Genomic DNA, 27588 nt, shown 5'->3' with positions numbered 1-27588 from the left:
CTTTCTGCTCTAGCAGGCGTCTTTCCCGTTCGTTTCTTACTCACGACCACCGTCCTACGTAATACTCACCCATAAAAGGGTCAAGTTGTTGGTGTGCAAAGTGAATGTACGCACCATAACTTATCCGATTACTAGTACTGTCTAGCTAGCATGATTTGCTTCATCCTTAATGGGTGAGCTTCAGAGACATCTATGCTACCCGGAATGCTTAGGCATTCCTGAGATGTCAGGTTGGATGTAAGAAATCATATGATGTGGCACATCTACGGAAGGGGACCACGATATACTAACATCTCTGATTCTTCGGCTTTTTTTCATGCTAGTTAGGATTGACACAGCCAGACGTCGACGGAGTGTGCATAGCCCCGCTGGACACCCAGCAGTCAGCCAAATCTACATCGTACAATATAGCTCTAGAATTACAAGACATCGTTTACTACTCGACGGCATCAGGCGACATTCGTGTCACGAGTGAGAACATTCTGGTCCATGTCTCGGCGGAGACATGATCAATGTCTTACAGCGCTCTCAACGCGCTCCTCACTCGCCTTCTCCTTTTCCAAACTCGTCGTCTCGCTTCTTTCGGCCACGCCCTTGATAGAGCCTTGTTCGCGTGCCGCGACTTCCGCCTGCGCCCGCTTCTCGATGCGTAGCCTCCGGACTACACCATCTGTCTTCGGCACAATCGACCATTGTATTGCACTCGCCCAGGTCTTGCTGCCGCTGCTGTCGCCGTCACCGTCGCCTTTCGCGGACTCCACGTGCTTCCGGAAGAGCTCATCGATCGACTCGAGAGTTTGGCCGGCTGTTTCGGGGTAGCAGCAATAGACAATGAGCGCCTGCACGATGTTCAATACTGCGAAGATGATATACGTGCGCCAGCCGATGTTCTGCAGCGCCGGGGGCGTGATCTCGACGACCTTCAAGGCCGCGGGTGTGAGCCACCACATATGATCCCAGAATGAGTAGGAACAGAACGCACTAGGAAATTGCCGAGGAAGTCAGCAGCAGCAGCGAGGGCCGAGCCCTTGGCACGGATCTTCAATGGCAGGATCTCCGGGGGATAGACCCAGACCGTCGCCATCCAACCTGATCACGCAACCGGTGTGCCAGATCGCATGCAGATAAGCAGAGAAGTCCGGTGCACGCACGAATTTGATACAACGGTCAGCTGGTGCTCAGGCGCTAGAATCCGGTAGTTCACGTACCCCATGTGAAGCACGTCTCGTAGAGGAAGATAAAGCAGACTGCGGCAGCACCTGAGGCTGGATTGTCAATTGCGACACAGGCAGCCTCGAGAACGAGGAGGATCATTTGCCCAATGGCCATAGTAATCCACAGCTTCCGCCTGCCCACGCGGTCGATTGTGTACCACTGTATCAGGTAAGCACACAACGAGCAGCGCAAGGGACCATAACGCACCGTGACGAGTGAAGCGATGAAGTACCATGTCTGCACCCAACAACCGAGGAAAAGTGACATCTGCTGCGACATGTGCAGGCTCACTTGGAACAATGTCGGGGTGTAATATGTCACAATGCAGATACCTAGTCAATTGTACGCTATAGGTGAGCCTTGAGCGTGGACACAGCTGCACTACTCACCTGTCATCTGCTGCATAAACTGGATACCGAGCGCGAGATAGAAGCGCTTGTGAGCCATGATACCGTTGCTGCGGAAGAGGTCGCCCCACGACCCCTCCTCCTTGGACTCGAGCTCAATCGCATTGATAATATCTTGCGCCTCACGCTGCACTATTGGATGCTCTTCAGGTAGATCACGCAGCTTGGCGAGCACCGTAACGCCGCGCGTCGGTGTGGGGTCATGTCGGATGAGCCACCGGGGTGTCTCGGGGAGCCAAACAGTGAGCGCGATGACATACACGCAAAAGACGAGTTGAAACAATAGTGGGAACCGCCATTGCATGCCCCCTGCGTAGAAGAAAAGCGCATAGTTGATCCAGTAGGAGAGCATCAACCCGCCCACCATGCTCGTCAACTGGCAGCATACCAGCCAGCCGCGATGCTCGGGCAGCGTAATTTCACTCTGGTAGACCGGCGTTACTAAAGCGCAATGTGATCGAGACACAATGAGCGGCATTTTCCGCTATCTGAGAAGCAGCGTACCGGACGTAATATAACCAATACCTAGGCGCGTTGAAAGTCAGCACCCCGACTTACTGGGACAGAAGCAACACGGCGCGGTATTGAGTACGCACCGATACCGGTGACGACTCGCGCAATCATCATCTGGATGCGCTCGGCGCAAGTGCCCATAAGGATGGTGCCGACGAGCAGGACAATAGTCCCAAAGATGAGGGTACGCTTGCGACCGAGCGGCTCAGACGTGAAGGCGGCGGCAATGGCACCAACAACGGCGCCGATGTCGTAGACGGCGGTGATGGTGCTAACCATTATTGTGCTTGGGTTGCCCATGGTCTTGAGCCAGTATTGGGAGACGACGACGCCGGACATGACGCCCTGGTCATAGCCGAAGAGACAGAAACCGGCAGAGCAGACGGACGTGATGACAGCCATGAGGGCAACACCGCGCAAGCGGTGGACTCCGACTTTTGACACCAGCATGGCGGGGAGAGTACAACAGTCAACGGTCGAGTTCAGAGATGTAGATATCTGTGCCCTGTGGAACCGCAAAGCAAAGCTTGGTGCAACCCTTTATGCGAAGAAGAGAGCGACATACGATGGTGGTGGTGTAAGCTGTGGGTCAGATGAGCATTTGCGGATCACCGCAATCGTGACCGTGACGAGATAAGTTAGCGAGGATTGTGGCGGGTGCCATCTCAGCCGTTGCCTCAACGCGATCCCAGAAATTCGTACAGCGCGCCTGCCTTGCTTATATCTCAGCTGATCATATCCCGATGTATGGGCCCGAAGCATAGATCTGCCGAGCAGGCCGGAGGTCACAATGCGGCTGTTATGGCTTAACAAGCCTCGCGTATTTCGAATGCGTACTGCAAAGGAAGTAGGAACTCCGTGCGAACCGTCAGAAGGCTCATGGTCTCTTTCGGGAACGGACTTCAATCGGACTGGAAGTTCGGATAGTATGACTGCCCGTTAACACGAGTGGCCAGACAGAGCAACTCGAAGTAGTAATGCACCGAATAGATATTGGACAACAAACAATACGTGCGTTCGCGCCACTTCAAGCCGGGCAGCTTGTCAAGTGATGCGTCATCTTGTGTTGAGCCTCTAGAAGGGACACCCTGACATAATAACACGTGAAACCGCGTGTCGAATACGCTTATGTCCTTGCAGGTCTAAGCAAGAGGCAGCGTCCAAGTACTCCCGGCGCTGTGATCGCGACCTGCAGGCTGAATCTTGTATTCGTGCCACTGAGAAAGGCATCAATTCAACACTCAGGCCAGTGTTTGAATACATTGTCATTACGCACGACATGTGTCCATTACCCAAGCGCACAGGCGCATATCGAATGGTGTGGTCACGCTAGAGGGCACGGGATTTTAAGATAGTGATACCCTGAGCCTGCGAACATGGAAGGGTGTTCTTACGTTCTGCGTGGAGGGGAGCACATTGCTTGGCATCTCGACTTATCGGATGCCGGCGACGGAGTTGGGAGCTAAGCCCCCACTTGCCTTACGATAAGTTACTTTGAAATGTCATCTCGGAGTCTATACTGTCGGGCGATCAATTATCATTGGTCCAAGATGTCCCCGAGGAGCGCAAGGATGCATACCAGCACTTTGCAAGAGCTATTCCGTGCACTCTCATTACGGAGGAAGGCTCACCTCGCAATGCCTGTTCCACATCTTCTGCCATGAATAATCACAGCGTGATGCACTACGAATTTTCCACAGGCTCGCCTTTATCGCTGCAGTGTGAGCCAACTGATCTCATCCGCAAAGCTCGGGCCTCAAATTCGTGTAACGAACGCAGAGGTGGATGAATATATTCACGTTACAGGTGGCAATAGAAAGGCTTCGAGTTTTGACACGTGGCGTTCCAGGAGGTCATGTGCAGATCCAAATAAATCACAACATCGCGCACGACACAGGAAATTCCTTGTTCAAGACTTATGCAGTCTTACTGTATCCGGTCTTATATATGCACCATTACTCCTTCCCGATTATCCTATCTGTGAGGTAATACAGTTGTGTGGCGTCCTCTTAGGTGCTGGCTATGTCACCGAATAACCTCACCACTTAGCGCACGAATGTAGAAAGCTCAGCAATGCATCAATGCATTAGCAATGAGTGAAGGCTACGATACAGATAGTGTACATCATTGCTCTACAAACAAATGTCATGGTAGTTCGTGAAACTGCGATCGTCATGAAGCAGCATTCTCAACGTGCATCTCGCCCGCCTTCTCTTTTTCGATGCTAACTGTTTCGCTCTTCTCAGGTGCGTCGGAGGCGCCTTCCTCGCGCGCCGCGCCCTCTGCCTGTGCACGCTTGTCTGCACGCAGTCGCCGCACAACGCCGTTCGCCTTCGGCACCATCGACCACTGCATTGCGCTCGCCCAACCGGTGCTCTCGCCCTTCACAGACGTGTCGTGGTTACGGAAGAGCTCGTCGATCGACTCGAGAGTCTGTCCGGCCGTCTCAGGGTAGAAGCAATAAACAATGAGCGCCTGCACGATGTTGAAGACGGCGAAGATAATGTATGTGCGCCAGCCGATATTCTGCAGCGCTGGGGGCGTGATCTCGACAACCTGTGTGTGATTGTTGACACGATCAGGGGCAGACGTGAGATACATGTTCGAAACCCACCAGGAAGTTGCCGAGGAAGTCTGCGGCCGCCGCCAACGCGGCGCCCTTGGCGCGGATCTTGAGTGGCAATATCTCCGCGGGATACACCCATACCGTCGCCATCCAGCCTGCTCATGCAGCCATTATGCCGGATCAGACGCAGGAATTCGACGTTTATGTTGTCAGCTGACGACGAAGCTCTGTATAGTGGCGACACACGTACCCCAAGTAAAAAACGTCTCGTAGAGGAAGATGAAGAACACCGCGGCACCGCCGGAAGCTGTGTTATTGATCGCAACGCAGATCGCCTCGAGCACGAGGACGAGCATCTGCCCAATCGCCATGCTGATCCACAGCTTGCGCCGTCCAATGCGGTCGATTGTGTACCACTGTTGGAGCAAAGTGAGTATTAGGGTGTGACAACATCTGAGGCGGAGCACGCACTGTCACAAATGACATGAGGAGGTACCACACTTGTAGCCAGCACCCCAAAAAGAGCGACATCTGCTGCGACATGTGCAAGCTCTCCTTGAACAACGTTGGCGCATAGTATGTCACGATGTTAATACCTAGTAGCGCGCGCATGATGAGCAGCTCGTCGAGCAGTACATCGCCACGGCGGCGACTCACCAGTGAGCTGCTGCATGAACTGAATTCCGAGCGCAAGATAAAATCGCTTGTTTGCCATGATGCCGTTGTCGCGGAACAGGTCGCCCCATGTCCCCTCCTCTTTGGACTCGAGCGCGAGCGCATCGACGATTTCTTGCACCTCGCGCTGCACAACCGGGTGGTCTTCCGGTAGCGCACGTAGCTTCGCGAGTACGGTGACACCGCGAGCGGGAGTAGGATCATGCCTGATGAGCCACCGCGGTGTCTCGGGCAGCCAGACGGTGAGCGCGATGATATATACGCAGAAGATGAGTTGGAACAGCAGCGGGAAGCGCCACTGAACGCCGCCAGCATAAAAGTAGAAGGCATAGTTGATCCAGTATGCCAGCATGAGCCCGCCCAGCATGCTTGTAAGCTGGCAGCATACCAGCCAGCCACGATGCTCGGGGAGCGTGATCTCGCTCTGGTACACCGGTGTTACTAAGGCGTAAGGCGATCGATGGCATGAGCGATATTTCTCCGCTATCGAGGAAGAAGCGGCGTACCGGAGGTTATATAGCCAATACCTGGACCCGTCCGAGAGAGAGATTCGTCAGATAGAAGCTACGCGGGAGAGTTTGGCTAGACGCACCGATGCCGGTAATGATACGCGCCACCATCATCTGAATGCGCTCAACGCAAGTGCCCATGAGGATGGTGCCAACCAAGAGGACAGAAGCACCGAAGACCAGTGTGCGTTTGCGGCCTAGCGGTTCGGACGTGAAGGCGGCGGCAATGGCGCCAACAATGGCCCCGATGTCATAGAGTGCGGTAATGGTGCTGACCATTATTGTGCTTGGGTTGCCCATGGTCTTGAGCCAGTACTGGGAGATGACGACACCGGACATGACGCCTTGGTCGTACCCAAAAAGACAAAATCCCGTGGAACAGACGGACGTGAGGATAGCTAGGAGGGCGACGCCCCGCAAGCGGTCGATGCCGACTTTAGTCACGAACATGGCGAATGGATGCGACAGTGGAGAACGTGACTGGCGATGCGTACGGTGCTCAAGATTGACAGCAAAGATGCCCCCGGGTGTACGGGGAATCGAACGCTGGGGTAGCTTTTTATACGAAGAAGCGAGGAACACACCATGGTGGTGTTAGTTGGTGGTCAGGTGAGCACATGCGGACGGCCGCAACGGCTATCGGGACGAGACAGGTTGGCAATGCGCAGAAGGTGGTCACGGTTCTCATTTTTCGAGGTTGACGAACTAAAACGGGCACGCGGAGAATCCTGTGGTGTTGTGTGTTCCCCGTGGGGAAGTTGGCAAAACCATCAAGCAAAACACGAATTGCCACAGCGCCGATTGAATAGTGCCAAAGTGGATGATATGCGCTCCGCTGATCAGGCCCCGGCGATTAGTGCCAGCATCTCCAATTCACGTAGCTGTCAGGTGCAGTCGTCGCGCCAAGAAATTACGTGGCGCGGTCTTGTTAGATTGACGGTATGATGTGAATTGCAGATTTAGTTGCGATTGGACAGGCCTGAATAACCATTGTTGGGATGTCGAGTACGAGGTACAGATCAATGTCGAGAGTCAGATGCTATCCTAGCCCGGTATGCTATCACAGGGTAGGTTCACTGCGTGTGAAAGTTGGAACAAATGAAGATGACCTGCCGTACTCGTCGAAGTACATAAGAGATATTGTGGTGTCAGACCGGCAAGCTGGCTTGGAAGCATCGGTACATAAGCTACGAGTACTGTAGAGCGCGGAATGCTTATCCATTGACAGTGATATGCTGGTCGAAGACTAGTCGCGACATACAACAGGGGGGCGCTAGTTCTAAGTCGCGAGAGACGCCGTGTCGGGCATGCCCGGAGGTCACCTCTGATCGCATGAACTTCGGATCAATTATATATGCTAGGGAATTCTTCAGATGATCTATCTACTCATACAAAGCATAAGTGCGTCTCTTATGCGGGAGCGTGAATGCCGTGTTTTCAGGCTGCGTATTCAGCAACCTCGCCCAGCCTATGCCTTCGCCTGGCTTTCAGGCAAGTGGAGGCCTGACCTCAAGCCGTGGTAGTAACAGGCCAGTCACATTGGCCACGTTGCTAGTCACCGGCCCGCACGAAGGCCTACAAGCGCCCTCACTTAACACACGCTGTCGCACTCGTCGTCGCCCGTTGTAGCAAGAGATATCGAGAATGTACACTGGGTCTATTTTATGAGTTGTTCATGAAATCATACTGACAAACTCAGGGAATACATATACTTCGACATGTGATCCTTTGTCTCGTCGTAATATTTCTTGACTGTCAGTGAGCTAGCCGACATGGTGAGCGTGAAAGTAGTGACAGTGAGGAGGACCACATCCACAGTGATGCTAAGACGCCGGCCGTCCCAAATGGTGTCGACAGCAATGAGTGACAGCGCCGTGATGACCGTCAAGGCCAAGCGTGAGACTGCCGGAAGGCTGTTTCGGTCTGGCTTTCCCCGAAGCGTGAGGTCGAAGCGTACGCTCCAATTTTGGCGTGCAAGCGTAGAACGGGCGGGGTTTCCGAATGCAGCCTTACGAGCCTGGATCTGGAGCATGATTTTTATCCATTTTTATCCATATTCTCTATTTGCTAAGTCAGATGCGTGAAGACTCGCATGGATCTGGAGTACTGCATAATGCGCACGGAGGATTCATCGTATACAGTATAAGAAGATAGACGATGGTCACATCCTGGTCATGGAAGCTGGGCAGCCGGCTTGGCGACCCCCGGCGTACGAAAAGTCGACGTGGCTGATTATCGATCATCCAGGCCAGGCAAGTCGCCGAGTAGTCGCAAAAGTCGTCGAAATCGCTGCGCGGACTGGTCGAAAATCAGCACATCACTGTTATCCAATGTTCACGTCTTCAGACTTAGCAAGCGATATGTCTCGTGCAGGTGTACCGTGTTGTCGAGTTCATAGATCATTCAGCCAGCCTGTCCCCCGAGATCCGTCTGGTTTCTGGAGCCTAGCAGATTTTTAAGCTTCATATAGCAGCCTCAATTAATGATATATCGCCAAAAGTTTTGTCGGAAGGAGACTTCAGCTCAAGGTTTGATCGCGTCAGCTCCTTGATCAGGTGACTCGATTACTACTCAGAAAGGCAACTCATCCTACTGAACGCTCATGTTGCACCTCCGGATACTTCAACTTGGACGACCAACTCATTTCCTCCGAATGTCGCTCGCTGTGTCCTCTACAGGCACTTCTCATGCGGCAGCTATGATATCCTCTACAGCTGATTCTTTTCCTCCGCCACGTCCACAGCCAATGGTGCACGACATCACCGTCACCTTTCTCGGCACCACGAGCGGCGGCGGACCTTCCGAAACCAGGAACTGTTCTAGCCTTGTTGTACAGCCCCTTGGAGACGCTAGGCTATGGAGTATGTGTTTTAAGTATGAATACACAGTACATGCTGACCATTGTTACCAGTGGTTGACTGCGCCGAGGGCACACTGCGCCAGTTTTCACAACAACCATATCATGACGCAGCTCGACGTCTCAGAATCGGGACTCTCTCAAAAGTCTTCATCACACATATGCATGGTGAGAAATCTCCTTATACCCATGCAGATGTCGTATCTGTGCTTGTGCTTGTGCGCCACACCATGGCTTCCTTTGAATCTCTGCTGTTGTTTCTGAGAGCTAGAGCAGATGGCCAATCGTAATCAGTAAATGATTATAGCAGTAAACATGATCAAGCGATCGAAAGACATAGTTCTGATCAAACGAGGATTTACTGTGCAAGTCAATGCATCGACCCTATCTATGCCCATCGATCATCGCTGGGGTCAGTGACCCTGCCTAGGCTGGTCAATGTCACATGCCGTTTCAGATATGGAGGTTGGCAGCTTGGTATTGACAGTCTACTCGACTTGTCGATGGTTGCTATATATACGTGCCGACCGCCCCTTGACTGGTTTTAACACGCATAGACCCACCGGCTGACCCGTCATACACCGTTACATACTCGCCTCATGCCCAATGGCCTGATTTGACTGTCCAAATCTCGCCAATCGTTGGTACACTGATCGTCATTTCATTGAGTATGTTTGATGGCGTCTCCCGCACTGTCTTGGGCGTAGACCAGTTGTGGTTTGATGAAGGTGCAGCCATGCTGGCAGTGGCCTTGCCACAAGAGAGAGTTGCATTGCTATTGAGGTCTCGCATTCTGAACTTTACCTGTGAGCAATGTTATTGCCGCTAGCATGGCAGCACTTTGAGGGACTATTCTCCCGCGAAGCTGAAATTGTTCGAATTGCTATCATTTTCCACTGTTATTGTAGTCCAGGGGCAATCTGGAGATTGGGAACAGTGTTATCAAGGAACTTTGACTGAGGGGCGCTTTGTCCGCAAGAGGATTAACCCCCAGACCCTCTTTGGTGTGGCGTTCTACAGAATAGGTATACTCACGAGATGCATGGAAACTCATTTCTCGACTTTTATCTGATGCCGCCACATGTCGCGTGAGCAGCTGCTCTTTCTGCCTTGATTCTTCGGGTCCGGCATTCGATCCACTACTATGACGCACAAACTGCGTACTTCACTAATTTCAGGTATGGCACAACCCCCTACCGCATTCCGGCACTGTGGCATTGCTTTGTCAAACGGTGTGCACGTAAATCGATGCTACTGACTCATACGCCTCTGCATGCTCCCTTATTTATGAGCTTGGCCCTGCGTTCTCCCACGTTAGCCTTATAAAGAAACTTTCCGTCCCTGAGGTCTTCTTGATTCACATTTCTCCGAGCGGCCTCCGAGAATTCTACTTCATCGACGGGGCTTCTTATCCCAATCACATACATGCGATCCGCGTCGACCCTCGATGCGACCCTCGATGGTGTATTGCCAAGCTATCGTCTTCCCATTTCCCTTCCTATCGCCTGTCAGGTCCGAAACTCTCTCTTCTAGAAATTCTCCACACCCCGCCACCCGTCGCCTTATTAACTTCCTTCTCTCCTATAGCTGATCATATCGGAGGCATCCTTACCGTTCTCCGCAATGCCCTTGGTATTCCCCCTGCCCACCAATGCTCCCCCGCCCCACCGCTCCCCACCATACCGACGATCGAGATCTATGGGCCACGCGGACTGCGCCGCTTCGTCCGCCTGCAGATGCGCCTCACGCACTCTCACACGGCGACGCGCTACGCCGTGCACGAGCTCCTCGCGCCCGGAGAGACGCAGTCCGTCCTCGCTGGGGCGGGTACGAGGACAGAGGATGGCGACGGCGATGATATCCCGCTGGAGAACGAGGCGTTGGGACAGGACGTCCTATGTGGTCCGGACGGCTTCTGGCGCGGGATCGCAAGTGACGCTGTCGCTGGTGGGTTGAAGAGCGGAGGGCGGGTCGTTGTGGATGCTGGTCCAATTCAGCACCGAGGTAAGCCGTCGTTACTTGCTGGACTATCGTGTCACTTGAAGGCGGAACCGCCCGAAAACCTTCTATAAACTCCAACGCGTACGACTGCAGCGGGTCATCACATCTGCAATGCACTGAAAATGGGCCCTTCGCTCACTCGAACATCTTGCAGATCCATGTATTGGCTACATTTTTCGCGAAGTGCCCCATCTACCCTTCCATCTGAGGGCACCTCAGCCACGTACGCTCGTGATCCTGGGCGACACCTACGATCCCTCCGCGATCGTTCCGCTCATCGAATCACCAGACGTACTGTCCTCGCAACCTACAGACATGGTGATAGATACGAACGTCCCGGCGGCAGCACCGCCCACGGTCTCGCTACTCGTGCATGAGGCAACGGACTCATATATACCGTCGTCGATAGACCCGCAGGGACGCACAGGGCGGAACCGGTCCGAGGCGAGCGTGTTCAAGAAGACGCTCGAGCGGGGGCATAGCACGCCCGAGATGGCGGGTGCGTTCGCGCGGCGCATCGGCGCACTGAGGGTCGTGCTAAACCATATTGGTGCTCGGTGAGATGCTCGCTCGGCGGCTATGTTTTCTCGTCAGTGAGGGTTATGCTGACGGTTTATGGTCAGGTTTCCGGCACCCGACCACTCAGGCTCGTATGCGGACAAGTTCCGTCGGGCGACAATGCGCGAGATCGAGCGGCAGGCGACGGAGGCGTGGCAGCCGCCACAGGACGTGTACGCGCAGGCGGCGTTCGACTTCATGCGCGTTGTCCTTCCTCCGCATTTCCGGAAAATAGCGCACGTGTCCGAAAGCCATTCGTCATATGCTGATGTAGCTATTGCAGAAGTGAGTGATAAGCTCCAGGAGTCTGAGCAAGTGCATGAAAGAGGATCGCAGCACTCGGGCGAGCAAGGTTCGAGAGAACATGGGAGTATCGTGGTTGACGCTGCAGACGTCAGCCAGCACGACCGTAGTAGGAGAGAGATAGTGCAGGCGGACCACCATGCGGGAAAAGGTGGAGACCACGTGGCAGCAGAGAACGGAAAGCGGAGGAGAGGTGAAAAAAGCGCAAGGCGGTATGAGCATGGAGGAAGTAGAGGACCGGGTGGTTCTGGGCATAGGAGCGACTCACGACAGAGGGGAGTCGATGATAATGGAAGGCGATCTGTGAACGACCAAGGGAGCGGGCGGGGCTCAGCGAAAAGACCGCGACCAAAAGTTTGAAGGATTTTTCAGACGCAGATTAAGCTTGATCTCATGTACTCTACGAGAATTTGGCGACTTGTGCGACTGTCTTACCAGCAAATATCTTGATTGCCGAGCTTCAGGCGCACCTTGTTATATAGTCGAACGTGGTGCTAGATCATAGAAAGTTACTTTACTGTGTCGGCTAGGTGACCGGGACGGCGTCCTATTTGATCTGTCAACGGGTTGTTTACTCTGCACGTCTTATTATCCGTGATTCAAGGCGTGAAAATAACACAACCGGCTCTAGACGCAGGTCGGACAACTCGTTTGGGGACCTTCTCTGTTTTTTTGGGAGAAGCTTAGACTTCATACTCATCATCAGCACCCATTTCCCTTGCTTTCCTATGTGATATTAAGATGATTGCAAGATTATGATATTATAATTCAATTACCTTCTGTTCGTCTCTCACGATTCACGCCGAACGGGATCTGGCGTTGGAAGAAAGTATGTCGACCAATTAGTGTTGTTCAACGTTCAGGGCCCAAAGCCCTACTTTGGGCCGGGCTTTTGACGGCTGGGCCGGGCCTCAGAGCCGGGCTGGGCCGGGCTGAGCCCCGGGCCTGGTTGTGGTGTTCGGACTCACCTTACTGATGCGTAGGCCAGCACGAAATCTGTCAAAAACCCGGACGCAAGTGAGGCCTATTATAGACGTCATAACACTGTGAGTAGACATGCAATGATCTTGCAAAAATACTGACATTTGATACAATACCCTTGAGCATGACATGACATCATGCATCTGTAATAGGCGATCGACCTAGTATTTGGTCTCAGCAACGGTCAGTGACGGTGGTACGGAAGTGACAAATAAGATACATATCAGGCAATGTATTAATCCGGCCCAATACGGTACGTTCAGCATATTGAATATAGACGCCCAAAAGCCCCGGGCCTAGGGCCCGGCTCGGGCTTGCTGAACCCCAAAGCCGGGCCCTCTAGGAAAGCTTTTCAGGGCTTGGGCCGGGCTTTTGGCGGCTCGGCCGGGTATGGGCCCGGCAGGCTTGGGCCTCACTGCCCGGCCGTGGACATCACTACGACTAATACACGCTCGAATTTAATGAAGTCTCAAGTATCTACGATCTCTTCCGCCTGCTATAAACATAATTTCACCTCCAGGGAGCGTAAAAATACTACAGGGAAGCATAAATATGTCTGCTACAGCCGCAATAGCTCCGTGTCAGTGCCCTCTGGCATATGCGGGTCTGTGGAGTAATAGTCACAATCTCCCGCGTGTGGTCTTAGTGATACGCTTGCGCACCTGGATCATCTATTATATACCGACTAAGCCAATTCATGGCCAAAAAATTGTCTGCGAGCAAGCGTTGCGCCGACACCCCTGGCGGCACTTCAAGTGGGAAAACGCTTGAATAACTGTACAATGGACTACATATCGTGACATAGGTGCTATTCATAATAAAGCATAATTCTCGTGCTGAAACTGGCCATACTGATAAAACACCTAACTGCACAAACCATTATCCTGACGCCGTCTTGCTGTAGACCATCGTGAGAAGGCTTTCTCGATGTGAGAGAAAACGAGTTTCGCTTGATAGCCGATCTTATGGCGCTTGTAAAAGGTATCTAGGCTCAAAAGGAAAGCAGCTCCTCCGTCACCCTTCGATAGCTTCGATCCGATGTTGTAGATAAAGAATTGGGGAGGAGCATGAGATTTGAACCAGCCTGACGTTTCGAGTTTTCTTGGAAAAGCAGTATTCTCTTCGGATTGAGGAAGGTCGCTACTGACAACAATGCAGTATTTGTAAACCGGGCTCTTGCTCACTTCGAGTGGATCATTGCACGACTGTATAGCAGCGTGAGGATTGCATCACTTCGTTGCCTTGTCCTTGTACTCACCAAGTCCACACCGATGGGGACAATAGACCCCTTGTAGCATTTCTCGACGACTTGAGGCTCAGGTATAAACGCAATGTAACCCCGATCCCATAAAATGTGAATGTCCGCTCTCACTGTGTGATGTACGGATTAGGGTTAGATATATCTAGATAATGGTATAGACTCACGCGACAGAATATTGAAACACGTGTTGATATTGAAATCGGACATTCCACACCACGCTGCCAGGTGCTTACGCTACATAGCGAATCCCGGTCAGAGGCACGCGAGTATCGTCAACAACTATAAGTGACTCACCATAGTATCTGTGGTTGCTCGGGGAACTATATGGCAGCCTTGTATAGATTCGTTTCGTTGGAGGCTGACCCAACACCGTCTTGCAGTTCGCACCACCCGGACAGGGTTCAGGCTTGCAGGCACATATATAGTAACGCCTGAGAACCAGGGTTTGGGCGGCGTCGACAACAAGCCTCTCGGGCCGATTGCAGCTGTTGCAGAAGACCCAAGCGCATAAGCAACTCCGCGCAGCCTAGAGAATGAAAGTGCAACAACGTACCTTTACGCCGCTCAGGCGTCTTCGGTATGCCTGGCGCAGGGGTGATAGGAAGAGAGCTATGAGCGAGCTAAGCGATTGCGTCGCCATTATCAACCATGTTCACTAACCTGGGTCCGAGTGGGTTGTCTACCTTCTGTCTTTTCACCGATTTCTTCTCAAACGGTGGTGGCGTGGGCGCTGTCCACATCTGACACAATATCCGAACGTAACGCAGGATGGCCCATGCATCTGCTCTGATTCCTTTCCTTTTGTAGAAATCCTGGAGGTTTTCATCCCATGATTCTCGACTCTTATGCAGCAGCTTCAAGCCAGCATTTAAGATCAGGTAGTGTGGCCTGACATGAGTCTTGAAAAACTGGAGCTTGTCAAATCCGTAAGCAAACCCAGCGCAGATGGAAGTTTTGTTTGCTTGAGCCGCATCGGTAAAACGGCCTCTGAACCAGAGTTCTTTGTGCGGGATCACACAAACCTCAATGGTCTCTAGTTTGCCCAGGAACTATGCGATGCAAGTTGTAGCGACAATTAGCATCAGCCGTAGATTATTGTATTTCAGCGGCTCACCTCCTCAACACTATGATCTCCGCCTGTCAGCCATTTCTTGTAGAACGACTCAATGATTTTCGGATGTGGTAGTATCATGAGCAAACCGCGATCCCACAGTACATGCAGGTCGGCTCGCACTATATGCAGTTAGGGCAACGCGTACTGGTCACTCTTGGAGAACGAAGACTTACGAAAAAGGAGGTTCAAGTGCGAGTCGAGGCTAAACACTTCTTTCAACGCCCACGATCGTTCCAGATGCTTAAGCTGTGCATGCACAGTATCAGAGTTGCAATTTATACGCAAAGGCTGACTTAGATTTTTCACCGACCTCGGAATGATATGTGGCGCGTTGCACCACATGACAGCACTGGATGGATTTGTCACGGAAGCCCGTGACGAGGCAGGCACCCTCACTTGGAGATTTATGAGCTGCTCTCCGCCGTGCATCCTCAACAATGGCAGCCTTATGGTCCACTCTGCGATTGGGAGTAGTCCCGGCCGGTGGCGTTAGCTCCATCTCTGGATCATAATGTGGGTCCTCTTCTGACGATCCTCTCTTCCTTTTTTCAGGCTTGGTCCCATCTTCAGAGTCACTGGACTGCCCGAGGTGTTGGGTGGCCGGGACAGGTTCTGAGTGAAATAGACATCGATAACAAGTGGCTGTTGAGTGGCGAGAACCCATACCTGGGATTTGTCCGGCTAAAATTTTGGTGTACAGCCTTGTCATGGGCCTATTGTCCATGGATAGAATATATGCGGAGAAGGAGTGAAGAGCGAAGGTGCAGGAAGAGATGGCGAGAGTGTGTGGCTGGAAATAGCAGAGTCGATATTGCACAGAGTGTGGCTGAAAGTAGCAGAGTTGATGTTGTGTTGCGAAGGAAGATCACTTCCCGAAGACAAGCCAGAAACGCCATTGTGTTCAAGTTTGGTTGTTGTGGCCATGATCAAAGCGGAACGCTGACTGGCAAGCTCCGGAGTATTACCTAATCTGGGGGGCCAAGCGACTGGGCCAGATGAGTCCTAGAGGTATATCATGTTCTTAAGATTCAAATTCACCGCTTTGGACACGCTACGCGGCAGCCACATAACAAAACATGCTATTTTCCAGCTAGATTGAAACTTCGCGGTCAGTCTGAGGGCTGTTCGACGAAGATGCACCCACCGCACATATATGATTCTCAAAGGCAAATTCTTTCTGTCATTTACACAACTATTGTCCCCTGTTTTGCTCAGCTAACTTGTCTGTTCGCTCCGGGATGCTTAACCTGCCCGCTACAGCGACCCATGCTTCTCGGAAAACCACTAATCATGAAATGGACACCAAGGCTACAAGTGACGGCCCTTGAGACGTTCCAGTAAAGACTAGAATGGACGCTGCTTTTCGCGTTATCTTATGGGGCTACTAACATGTCTTATGCCGAGTAGAGCACCCAGAAAGCTTGTACGCACCATGCAACACTTGCGAGCAGCATTAGATAAATCAATATGTATTCTAATGACAAGCACAGGAGGTCAGATACGGATACTCTGACACCGTGAATTACCGACGTACTGCCCGCTGGGTATTTTGTGCCAGTGCTAAGGAAGACTTTATGTTGAGAAAGCGGCAATTCGATCACCTTGTAGTACTCTCGGTCGAGGTAGCTATTTTCATTCTATATCAACTTGAATGAAGAATGCGAGAAAGAGGGCGGCAATCTAGTAGAAAACATAGACATTGATCTCTGTAGAAGTGCCGTCAAATAGCAGAGTCAAAACAAACTGACCCTAGTCTGCTCGCTGGCAATCTCACGCAAATGCAGTCTACCCCGGCATTGGAGCAAAAGGGGCGCTATATTGGATGCATAGGGGGCTATATCACAACTGTAGTCCGTGTCCGAGGGGGCGTACATGCGCTGAGAATGATTGGAGTATACATAACTGGTACTCCGGTTCGACGTGCTTGACGTCGGATATCTCCGAGAGCAATGCTGACTAAGCAGCCGTCTAGAGGCACGGTGGCGCGCGTTCTTGGTCCAAACCACCACTATTCACACTGAACTCGCGACATACTCGGTGCAACAATGAAAACTTTCATCGGTGATTTCGTTTTATTAGCCCATAATTTTGCTGCTGGGCACTACAGACGTGATTTGAGGACTCCTGAGCTTTCGGACGACTCTGGCAGCGACTATTCATGCGAAAGCTCTCCCCGCACTGCACCTATTCCTATACTTGACGCCATCCCATCTATTCGCTCCGAGGATAGTCTCGTGCATATACCCATTGGCGACTACAAGACTATGAAAGTCGTTCGTCCAGATGCGATCGACCCACTCGCAGGCAGCCAGTGTCCGTTGAAGCGAAAACATCACCTGGACACAAGAACTGACGAAGCCCATACAAAGAGAGTGCGGATGTCTGGCACTCTGAGCGAGACGTCTAAGGTCAAGGACGATATACCCATGCGTGACCGGACGAACGTCAGGGTCGTTGAATCAGATGTGGTCTATGTCCACAATCAACGAGACTCGCCGCTCGAAAGCATCCCCCGTCCACCGAAACGAAAATGGTGTCCAGACACGGCAACTGAAAAAGTGCGCACAAAGAGAGTGCGAATGCCTGGCACTCCGAGTCATGCGTTCGAAGTCAAGGATGGCATTCCTTTCGGACCTCACCCGAGATGCATGATTACGGGATGCGTGTCTGCTGAAGTGGAGGCGTGCTATATCCTGCCTCCAGACGTGCCACAGCGATCGGTGAGTGATTGAGAGTATTCAGTCGGTTGTGTGACTAACAAAGTGACTCTGAAGATCGACTCCATCACACACTTGCATACTGACTATAACGTCTTACGTTGTAACATGCCTACAAATATCATATTCCGTGCGTACTTGCTCGCGCCAGGTCTACTTTCTCCTCACTTATAACTCAACCGTAGTTCGACGTGATCTCCGCATACTCTGGGAAACAAACCGCCTATTAATGATACCCCGTCCCGAAAATATACACGACCCCGATACCCGCTCTGTATGTATCACACGCCCTTTCAAGTGATCATACTGACAGCAAAGTAGGCCCACAAATACCACGTCATCGTAGAGGGCGAGCACCCTCCCGACTCGTGCATACCCATGGGTTGTATCATTATACCTTCAGTCACGACTGTTCCTTGCTCCTATCTCTCGCTCGGGTGGCACGAATTGAACACCAACGTTCGCCTGATGATGTCTCGAGCGGGCCAGCATTTCGTTAAGCGACCATTCCACTACCAGCATGTGTTGTCTATGGACGCTCTTGTGCATATACCCACGATTAGGCTCGACCGCCTAGATGCGGTCGACCCGGCATTCTCCCGCACTGAACAAGAATTGCCACTCGAAGGCACCCCCCGTCCGCCGAAACGAAAGTGGTGTCCAGACACGACCGCTGAAGAAGTACGTACGAAGAGAGTGCGAACGTCAGGCACTCCGAGTGGCGAGTTCAAAGACAAAGACAGCGTTCCTTTCGGCCCTCACCCGAGATGCATGATCACCGGCTGCGTGTCTCCTGAGGTAGAGCCGTGCTATATCTTGCCTCCCGACATGCCTCAACAATTAGTAAGTGACCGAGAGTTCAGTCAGTTTTATAAGTTATATAGCTAACAAGGCAACTCTAAAGATCGACTGCACGACATTCGGAATGCGTACCGATTACAACACCTTCCGCTGCAATATGCGTGCAAATATTATATTCCGTACGTGGTCGCTCTTGTTTGGCTGTCTTCTCTTGCCTCACATGTAGCACGCAGTCCGACGCGACCTTCGAGAACTTTGGGAAACGAACCGCTTGTTGATGATACCCCATCCTGATCACTTGGAGAATCTCGAATCCTGTCCTGTGTGTATTCTCTGGCTGTCTTCATCGATCGCCATGCTGACGACCGAGCAGGTCTACAGATACCATGTCATCGCAGAGGACGAGCACCCTTCAGACTCGTGCACGTCCACGGGTAGTTCCATGACACCTTCAGTCATGATAGCCCCATGTTCATATCGCTCGCTAGGATGGCACGAGTCGAGCGCTAATCTCCATCTGATGATACTTCGAGCAGGCCAGAAACTTAATAAGCGGCCGTTCCACTACCAGCATATCCTGAGGGATCTACTGCCTCAGAAGGAGGTAAATCATGCATACAGCATAATTCAACTGCATACGTCGTGGACGTGCCCCTTCGCCGAGGGTTCTTTACACGATAGGCGGCTATGGGCAACAGGCGAACCCGCTGATTTCCCTGATGACTATTTCGACTTTCCCCCCAAGAAGCGGTATTGTTCTCCACTATCGGATGACGACAGCATTCGGTTTCCTCGTGGTGCTCCTGTAGCGGAATCAGGAGGCATCGCCCGCACGGCTAAGGAAAGGGCTAAATGGGAAGCCAGTATTCGTCAGTGGTTTCGTGGTTGCGAGCTACACGAGTGGGCGACGGGGCCGTTTGCGGAACCCAAAGATACAACGTTGGTTGAGTATAGACGGGAGGAAGCCGGCAGCGTATCGGCTGTTATAGAAGAGCTTTGGATGAGCGAATACTACTACTCAAGGTATGTTCCCTGGTGGATTTGGATGTCACAACTGTGACTGATTTGGTCTCGTCAATGTATCGCAGAGACGGCCCTGGTGACAATTCATGACACCCAACCAGTTGTCACCGATACCCATCGTGTCCTTACTGCCCACGGGTGGTCGCTTGGAGACCATCGTCCGCTGACACCGTCGTCATAACTGGACGACTTATGGCTGTCACGGCCATCGTGTTGACGTAACCACCGGCGGCCCACATGTCCGCATATACTTCGCGGACCTCCCCATAGAAGTCGCGAACGCATCAACCTTAGCATCCTCGGCCTGCATGGATGCGGTAGAGCCTGCACCCTCATGATGCGTGGTGATCACCAGCAGATGGCTGGTGGTCGGTTGCCGGACGTCAGTGGCTGCACCCTCATTCCTAGTGTCGTTCTCCTATCACATCTGTCAAGTGCTGCTTACATTGTGACTCTAGTTGCAGCAGTGTTGTATAACTACATTGCTCTGCGTTCCACTAACTGACATATGCATTGGAATGTGCCATCTCCACTTCCGATGGTAACGTCTGGTGTGTTTGGCCTGCGTCCGTGTCAATTTAATTGCCGATGTAAGTGTACAAAATTTTGTTCTTTGAATCTCGTCATGGCCTGAACAATGCGTCATTCATGATATGATTGAAATGTGATGTGGGTACCATGAATGCAGCTGAGGTATCGTTACTGGGGCCTTAGCTATCATCATATTATAAAATCAAAGGGCCACACAAGTAAGGGGATAAGCAAAGCACCGAGGTCGTCAAAATCGCAGTAAGGGGTGCGATGAATATCGCAGGTGAATAACAGGAGAGCCCTATATAGCATGCGGGAGAGCACCGCGAGGTTACGAGACCGCTGGAACGCGCCGCACGTCTGACCCACCGGGAAGGACGGCCGGCGTACACATTTCAGGCCGCGACGGATGCGGGCAGGGGTGCGCTACTTGCAGGCTATCGAGTGCCAGGGGCGTAGACGGTAAGCTTGTATCGCTGATGGTGAGACCAGCCAGGGTTATTGAAGGTCAAGCACGCCTTGGGCCACGCATCGCGCGAAGCGGACGCCGCTTTTCGGGGTGCCTTCCAGCCCATAGGTCTAGTGCTCGCTATAAAAACGCGGGAGGAGCATGCGCGCGACGACGGCCTGGAGCGGCGAATGCGACGTCGGGCCTCGAGAAACTCCGCGTTGCGTCCCGTATCCACGATGCTGGCCGGTTGTGGGTCGCACTGCGGTGTGCGGGGAGGAGGGGGCCGAAGTTGGAGCTGAAGACCGGGCTCGAGGCAAGTAGGCTTAGGCAAGGAGCGGACGTTTAGGGTGTCAGCCGCCTCACGCAAGCTGAGGCCGCGGGTGCTGCTTGGGATTACACGAATGAGAGAGAGAGAGAGAGCCCTGTTCTACGGTATCGGCTTGGTTCATTGAGAATGACACGAGCAGCCGCCCGTGGATCCGGGCACACGGCAGGCGATGAGTGTCCGCCAGAGCCTGAGGAAGGGAGTGGTAGTGTCGCTGTTTGCATCAGTCGTCGTCGCGGGTGTTGAGCACGCTCTGCGTCACATATATTTGCAGCATGCAAAGGCCCAGGCACACCCTGGACCTCGGGCAGGGCACCTCCGGCAGGACATATCGAGAGCCGTGGATGTAGCACACCATCGTACTCATCGCCGCTCGCGTCGAGGTGTTGGTTACTGGCTCCTGGAAGCTGAGACAGAAAGCCTTTATGATAATTCCTCATCTGAGCAAAGTCGGGATCCCAATGTGATCCACGTCCGTCGTCCGCCCAAAGCCACATACAATGACTCAGTGATCTAGGCACGGGCCAAACGTACTCCGCCGTCAACTCGATCCATCTCCAATCTCATAGCTGGATAGTCCGCTCTCCGGCCCACGCGAGGCAAATTTTCGATGGTTGTAATCTATCATCATATCAAAGTCTTTGTAAGGACTACGAGAGGGAGACGAGGTACGGCGCGAGGAACACAGCGCCGAGAGCCGAAGCCCCTTAGTAGAGTTGTAGAGTACGAGATTAGGATAGAACGTCGGGCTTCGAATGATCGGTTCGGAGGCGAGACGCGAGACAAATGAGAGTTAGAGGATGTAGAATTACTGGCGTTGACTCTGCGAGGATTCTCGAACGAATACTCGTAGCTTATATACATGAGCGACGGGGCTGTGCTACGGTACGTACAGTAAGCAACCGGTTTGTATCCGCGCTGCATTTCTATATACAAGAATTCCGCTTTGTTGTTACTCAGCTTCCGCGCGGGTACTTGGTCATAGCGAGCATGACCGGGCCAGAGTGTGACCGACGACGACCGGTACGCGACGACCATGACAGTCTTATAGTGCAATGAATGTATCCAAATGAACTGACCATTGAAATATCCAGCGGAATCCCTTCTTATCAAATGCTACAACATGAAAAAAAGAAACAAAGGTGGTGTATTGGATGACATAGGGGGCTATATTGTAACTCTCCGAGGTGGCGCACGCGCACTACTCCGGTTAGACGCGCTTGATGTCAAGAACGGTGCTGACTAAGCAACCGTCTAGAGTCACTGTGGCGCGCGTTCTTGGTCCAAACCCGTCCCTACCCACACCGAATTTGCGACATACTCGGCGCAACAATGAGAATTTTCATCATTAGTTTCGCTGCTTTATCTCGTATTGTTGCTGCTGGGCCTTACAGACGCAATTGAGAACTCCTGAGCTTTCGGACGACTGTGGCAACGACTCTGTTCACGCAAAAGCTCTCCCAGCACTGCATCTATTCCTATACTTGACGCCTTTCAATCTATCCGTTCTGAGGACAGTCTCGTGTATACATCCAGCGGCGACTACAAGATCGTTCGTCCAGATGCGATGGGCCTCATGAAGCGGAAACATCGCCTGAACACAAGGACTGACGAAGCCCATACAAAGAGAGTGCGGATGTCTGGCACTCTGAGCGAGACGTCTAAGGTCAAGGACGATATACCCATGCGTGACCGAACGAATGTCACGGCCGTTAAATCAGATGTGGTCTATGTCCACAATGATCGAGACTCGCCGCTCCAAAGCATCCTCCGTCCGCCGAAACGAAAATGGTGTCCAGACACGGAAATTGATGAAGTGTGTACGAAGAAAATGCGAACGTCTGGCTCTTCGAGTGACGCGTTCGAAGTCAAGGATGGCGCTGCTTTTGGACCTCACCCGAGATGCATGATTACGGGATGCGTGTCTGCTGAAGTGGAGGCGTGCTATATCTTGCCTTCTGACATGCCTCAGCGATTGGTGAGTTATTGAGAGTCATCATCCGGTTGTGTTGTTGACAAAGTGACTCCGAAGATTGACTGCATGACATCCTGCATGCGTACCGATTACAACATCTTCCGCTGCAATATGCGTGCAAATATTATATTCCGTACGTAATCATTCAAGCTTAGCCCCCTTCTCCTGCTTCACATGTAGCACGCAGTCCGACGCGACCTTCGAGAACTTTGGGAAACGAACCGCTTGTTGATGATACCCCATCCTGATCACTTGGAGAATCTCGAATCCTGTCCTGTGTGTATTCTCTGGCTGTCTTCATCGATCGCCATGCTGACGACCGAGCAGGTCTACAGATACCATGTCATCGCAGAGGACGAGCACCCTTCAGACTCGTGCACGTCCACGGGTAGTTCCATGACACCTTCAGTCATGATAGCCCCATGTTCATATCGCTCGCTCGGATGGCACGAGTCGAGCGCTAATATCCATCTGATGATATTTCGCGCAGGCCAGAAGCTCAACAAGCGGCCGTTCCACTACCAGCATATCCTGCGGGATCTACTGCCTCAGAAGGAGGTAAATCATGCATACAGCATAATTCAACGACATACGTCGTGGACGTTTCCCTTGATCGAGGGTTCTTTACACGATAGGCGGCTATGGGCAACAGGCGAACCCGCTGATTTCCCTGATGATTATTTCGACTTTCCCCCCAAGAAGCGGTATTGTTCTCCGCTACCGGATGATGATAGTGTTCGATTTTCTTGTGGTGCTCCTGTAACAGAATCAGGAGGCATCGCCCGCACGGCTAAGGAAAGGGCTAAATGGAAAGCTAGCATCCGTCAGTGGCATCGTGGTTGCGAGCTCGCTCGACACGAGTGGACGACGGGGCCGTTTGCGGAACCCGAAGAAGCAAAGTTGGTTGAGTATCGACAGGAGGAAGCCTGCGATGTGCTGTCTGTTATAGAAGAACTTTGGATGAACGAAGAATACTACTCAAGGTATGCTTTCTGGCAGGTTTGGGCGTGACAACTCTGTGACTGACTTGGTCTCGTCAATGTATCGCAGGAACGGCCCTAGGGATTGTTCATGACATCCAGCCAGATGTCACCGATACCCATTGTGTCCTTCACCGCCCATAAGTGGTCGCTTGGAGACCATCGTCTGCTGACATCGTCGTCACGATTCGACGACTTATGAATGTCACGGCCATCGTGCTGACGTAGCCACCGGGGGCCTCACCATAGTCGCAAGCGGATCGGCTTTGACATCCTCGGTCTGCATGAATGTGGCAGAGCCTGCTTCGCGGTGATCGCCAGCAGGTGGTCAGTGACCGGTCGTCAGTGGCTGCACCCTCACTCGTAGCGTATAGGCTTCCTATCACGCCTGTCAAGCGCAGCTCACGTTGTAATTCCAGCCGCGGTGGTGTTGTATAAGTACACTGCTCTGCGTGTCACTAGCCGGCGCACAGGCATTGGGATATGCCGTCTCCATCCCCGATGGTCAAATCTGGCGTGCTAGGCTTGTGTCCGTGTTAATTTGATTGGAGTTTGTTGAGGTACAGGTTGAGTTGTTGTTCTCTGAGTCTTGACATGGCCCAGACAATGCGTCATCCGGCAGGCGATGAGTGTCGACCGGAGCTGATGGGAGTGGGAAGGGGGAGAGGGAAGTGCGGGGTGCGGGGCAGCGTCGCATCAGCCGTCGCGGGCATATTATGAGTAGGTTCTGCGCCACATATGCAGCATGCGAACTGCGAAGGCCCGGGCACACCTCGGGCAGGACACTTCGCACATCGAAGAGCCGTCGACGTATATAGCACTAATCACCGTTCACCTCATCGCTGCTCGCATCGGCACCCTGGATCCTTCAGTATAATCAATATCATTTATTTGATATCTAGCCACCACGTTGGGTCCTGAGGCGTGGGGCATGAGGCCGAAAGCCTGTATGACAGATCCTGATCTGAGCACAGTCGGGATCCCGTCCAGATGTGATCCACGTCCGCCATCCGCCATCCATCGTCCGCCCAAAGCCAAACGCGATCGCTCGGTGTTGTGTTCGGTGATCTAGGGCACGGGCCTAACGGGGCCAGACGGACGCCGACGTCGACATGGTCCTGGGTGGACGCAGATCAGCGAGCGTTGAAATATTGACATGTTGACCAGCGAGCATATTGACATATTGCACATTGACCAGCGAGCATCGACTTGTTGACATGTTGACATGTTGTCATTGACCGGGCGGGGGCGACGGGGCGGTGCGCCTGCACGTCTACGTCGTGATCCCACCACGCCGCGCGCGACCAGCTCTCCCTTGCCCAGCTCGTCTTTGCCCAGCTCGGGGAGCCCTCGGGGACGGGGACGGAGGCGCACTGCCATGAACAATGGAACTGGCGTGCACCGCTCAGCGCTCAGCGCCACGGCGTGTCACAAGCAGGACCCAGGTTATCAAGGGTCCGCCGCTCGCTGTCGCTGCCCGAGCGCGAGTGCCCGCGATGGGCTCGCCACACCGTGAGCCGCTGTGCCCCAGCGCTCAGTTGGTGAGGTCTGGTCGTCTCCGAGCGGCGCAATGATACACGCACGCCTCAACTCCAAGCGCACCTCCGCGACATTGCCCGCGCGCCGCCTCTTAAAGTCATCATGCACGCAATGGTCCGATCGATCATCCGCTCCGGAAACAGGTGCATCGCATCGCGCATTACAGTGATTAATAATAGATACAACAACATGCGCTAGTCTAGGGGCCCGCGGCGCGACGCGGGAGGTATCACGGAACCAGACCAGAGGTGGGGCGTGGTGCCCTGGCGGCGGAGCGGGGGCAGGAGCGCAGATACATTAGAGGGCTGGCGGCGGACGCGCCGCGAGAATCGAGGGCTATGGGCGGGCTATGGACATGTATGAATACATCCGATGCTAAGGAGATGTAGATGAGCTGTAGTGTCCTGGGAGACGAGGCAATGCAATGGGAGACGAGGCGGTGGTCGGGTGGCGGGATCTAGATGACGTTGACGCTCTGCAGATGCGAGCGGAGAATACCCTCGCGGACTGCGGGGATGCGACGAAGTCAGGGGCCACAGGCAACGCGAACTACAGATATGCGTACCGCCGACGAGGATGGCTGCCGTCGATCTTGTGTCCTGGAGAGCGCGCTGTGAGTGAGATGCTGCGCCAACGGCACACGCGAAGCAGCGCTTACGATGACAGATGTTTCGTGCCAGTAAAACGCGCGCGCTTGCGGGGACAGCCGTTTCTGCAGCACCCTCCGGCAGTCAGTGGAGAGCTTGGCTGGGCGGGCGGGGGCGCACAGCACGTACGTGATATCCCCTAAACTTGTCCCGGAAGTCTGCAGTGCCTCGTCAGCGAGACCAGAGGGGTGCGCGGCGCAACGAGACTCACATTTCGTGACGTGTTGCACGTCATTTGGCTGATCGCCGTAGCTGGGCACGTACTTGCTCACGCGGATGCCCGCGGCGAGCGTCGCCTGTAGAATGTCCATCTACGTGCACGGTATCACGGAGCCATCATCAAGAGTTGCGTCGCGAAGCAGTGCGTGAGAGAACGAGATCCAAAGAGGGGCGCGCAGTGAGAACGTCGGATCCAATTGCAGATCGGCGTGCGAAAAGCACCACGCACCTTGTTCAGGAACAGGATGAGCGTTGTCTTGGAGAGCAGCGCGTTGCCGCAGATCTCCTTCCAGAGCATGATCGAGTCTTCCTGAGGCACAGCATCAGTGTCTGTGGGTATACGCGCGGGCCATCTGTGGCCGCCGTGCCCGAGAGATGCGGGAGAGGTTACGCACGAGCCTGTTCACCTTCGGGTCCTCCTCCAGCATCAGGTTGAACGCGAGCGGGGCGAGGAAGATGATCGCTTGCACGTCGTCAAAGTACGGGATCCACATTGGCCGCTGCAGCGCGGTCAGCGGGAAGCGCGGGACGAGTAAATAGACACATACGTTATTGCGGCTCCCGCCGACGTCGTAGATGTACCATTCCGACCCGGGCAGCGCACCTGGTGCATTGCCGCATTCAACAGCGGTGAATAAAACATGCACGCGTCACTTACCGCTCTCCATCGTGAACCGGTGCTCCTCGACGCCCAGCGTGCGTAACCGCGCACGCACGATATCGTCTGCGGACGACGCCCGGCTCAGCAACTGCGTGACACGACACAGTGGGCGTGCTACATACCGTCCGACGGCTCGTAGTTGAGCGTCGCGATGCGCGCTGCGTCGTTGAGGAAGCTGCCGGCCGTCAGCGCCGTGGTGAGTGTGTGACCGCGCGGCACTCACAAGCCAGGCATATCCTGCAGCCGCACGTTGTGCTTTTTGAGCACCGCGCGCACTACGGGGTCCTCCCAGAGCGCGACAATGTCGTCCTTGCATGCCGCGAGCACGGCCGTCGGGTCGTCGCGATCTGCCGTTCCCGGCCGCCGCTCCTTCTCTGCGGGCGCCGCGACGCCGCCGTTGGACAGCGACGCAAGCATGCTCTTCCAGCCGCTCCCCGCGGGCACGCATACGTCGTGCAGCCGCTCATGCGCCTCGGGGAACAACCGCTTGGACAGCTGCTCCTCGATGGGCAGGAGCGGCGACAGCCGCATGCGCATCTTGCGGTGTGCGTCGGTCAGGGGCGAGGTGGAGAAGCGCACGGCGGGTGGCGCGCGGCCGGCAACGCCCTTGCCCTTGTCTGGCCGCGATGCAGGCTGTGCGACAGACTGGTCCCATTCTTCCTGGAGGACCTCGAGGAGGCGCTTGATGGATCTGGGCAGGCGCGCGCAGGTGATGAGCAGCGTGGGCGCGTCGGCGAGACGAGAGCGACGTACCGGATG

At 53.6% G+C, this 27588-nt stretch overlaps 8 protein-coding genes across 8 annotated transcripts in view; 3 read left to right on the top strand and 5 right to left on the bottom strand.

Moving 5' to 3' along the window:
- Positions 1-509: 509 nt before the first annotated feature.
- Positions 510-2585, bottom strand: POSPLADRAFT_1046006 (hypothetical protein; the record flags this gene model as incomplete). The annotated part of the gene is made up of 6 exons (XM_024478922.1): positions 510-674; positions 1423-1547; positions 1605-1848; positions 2011-2063; positions 2127-2147; positions 2219-2585. 6 exons carry the CDS (start codon positions 2583-2585, stop codon positions 510-512), a joined length of 975 nt encoding a protein of 324 aa, XP_024339322.1.
- Positions 2586-4104: 1519 nt separating this feature from the next.
- On the bottom strand, positions 4105-6335 carry POSPLADRAFT_1046005 (hypothetical protein; the record flags this gene model as incomplete). Its single annotated transcript, XM_024478921.1, has 8 exons — positions 4105-4113; positions 4458-4691; positions 4750-4856; positions 4952-5117; positions 5173-5297; positions 5359-5817; positions 5883-5903; positions 5969-6335. The coding sequence occupies 8 exons, from the start codon at positions 6333-6335 to the stop codon at positions 4105-4107; spliced, it is 1488 nt and encodes a 495-aa protein (XP_024339321.1).
- A 1231-nt stretch (positions 6336-7566) lies between these two features.
- POSPLADRAFT_1033303 (hypothetical protein) lies at positions 7567-7917 on the bottom strand (the record flags this gene model as incomplete). Its single annotated transcript, XM_024476924.1, has 1 exon — positions 7567-7917. The coding sequence occupies one exon, from the start codon at positions 7915-7917 to the stop codon at positions 7567-7569; it is 351 nt and encodes a 116-aa protein (XP_024339320.1).
- A 1495-nt stretch (positions 7918-9412) lies between these two features.
- Positions 9413-11911, top strand: POSPLADRAFT_1046004 (hypothetical protein; the record flags this gene model as incomplete). Its single annotated transcript, XM_024478920.1, has 7 exons — positions 9413-9548; positions 9651-9767; positions 9921-9974; positions 10330-10746; positions 10898-11300; positions 11367-11586; positions 11756-11911. 7 exons carry the CDS (start codon positions 9413-9415, stop codon positions 11909-11911), a joined length of 1503 nt encoding a protein of 500 aa, XP_024339319.1.
- A 1537-nt stretch (positions 11912-13448) lies between these two features.
- POSPLADRAFT_1142019 (hypothetical protein) lies at positions 13449-15684 on the bottom strand (the record flags this gene model as incomplete). Its single annotated transcript, XM_024485374.1, has 5 exons — positions 13449-13790; positions 13844-13956; positions 15134-15206; positions 15271-15572; positions 15627-15684. 5 exons carry the CDS (start codon positions 15682-15684, stop codon positions 13449-13451), a joined length of 888 nt encoding a protein of 295 aa, XP_024339318.1.
- A 1540-nt stretch (positions 15685-17224) lies between these two features.
- Positions 17225-19538, top strand: POSPLADRAFT_1140983 (hypothetical protein; the record flags this gene model as incomplete). Its single annotated transcript, XM_024485241.1, has 2 exons — positions 17225-17680; positions 18705-19538. The coding sequence occupies 2 exons, from the start codon at positions 17225-17227 to the stop codon at positions 19536-19538; spliced, it is 1290 nt and encodes a 429-aa protein (XP_024339317.1).
- Positions 19539-22375: 2837 nt separating this feature from the next.
- On the top strand, positions 22376-23858 carry POSPLADRAFT_1140958 (hypothetical protein; the record flags this gene model as incomplete). Its single annotated transcript, XM_024485236.1, has 3 exons — positions 22376-22786; positions 22964-23766; positions 23834-23858. 3 exons carry the CDS (start codon positions 22376-22378, stop codon positions 23856-23858), a joined length of 1239 nt encoding a protein of 412 aa, XP_024339316.1.
- A 1572-nt stretch (positions 23859-25430) lies between these two features.
- POSPLADRAFT_1039644 (hypothetical protein) overlaps positions 25431-27588 on the bottom strand; it is a 24396-nt gene continuing 22238 nt past the window's right edge. Inside the window, 12 exon segments of the mRNA XM_024477576.1 lie at positions 25431-25622; positions 25637-25809; positions 25868-25901; positions 25961-26014; positions 26079-26107; positions 26161-26260; positions 26398-26478; positions 26564-26668; positions 26717-26772; positions 26827-26892; positions 26952-27004; positions 27053-27520. Of these exon segments, the coding sequence (XP_024339315.1) occupies positions 25760-25809; positions 25868-25901; positions 25961-26014; positions 26079-26107; positions 26161-26260; positions 26398-26478; positions 26564-26668; positions 26717-26772; positions 26827-26892; positions 26952-27004; positions 27053-27520 (1096 nt within the window). The 3' untranslated portion in view covers positions 25431-25622; positions 25637-25759.

The sequence above is a fragment of the Postia placenta genome (assembly GCF_002117355.1).
Source record: "Postia placenta MAD-698-R-SB12 unplaced genomic scaffold POSPLAscaffold_6, whole genome shotgun sequence".
NCBI lineage: Eukaryota > Fungi > Basidiomycota > Agaricomycetes > Polyporales > Adustoporiaceae > Rhodonia > Rhodonia placenta.
This window is presented reverse-complemented; position numbering and strand designations above follow the sequence as displayed.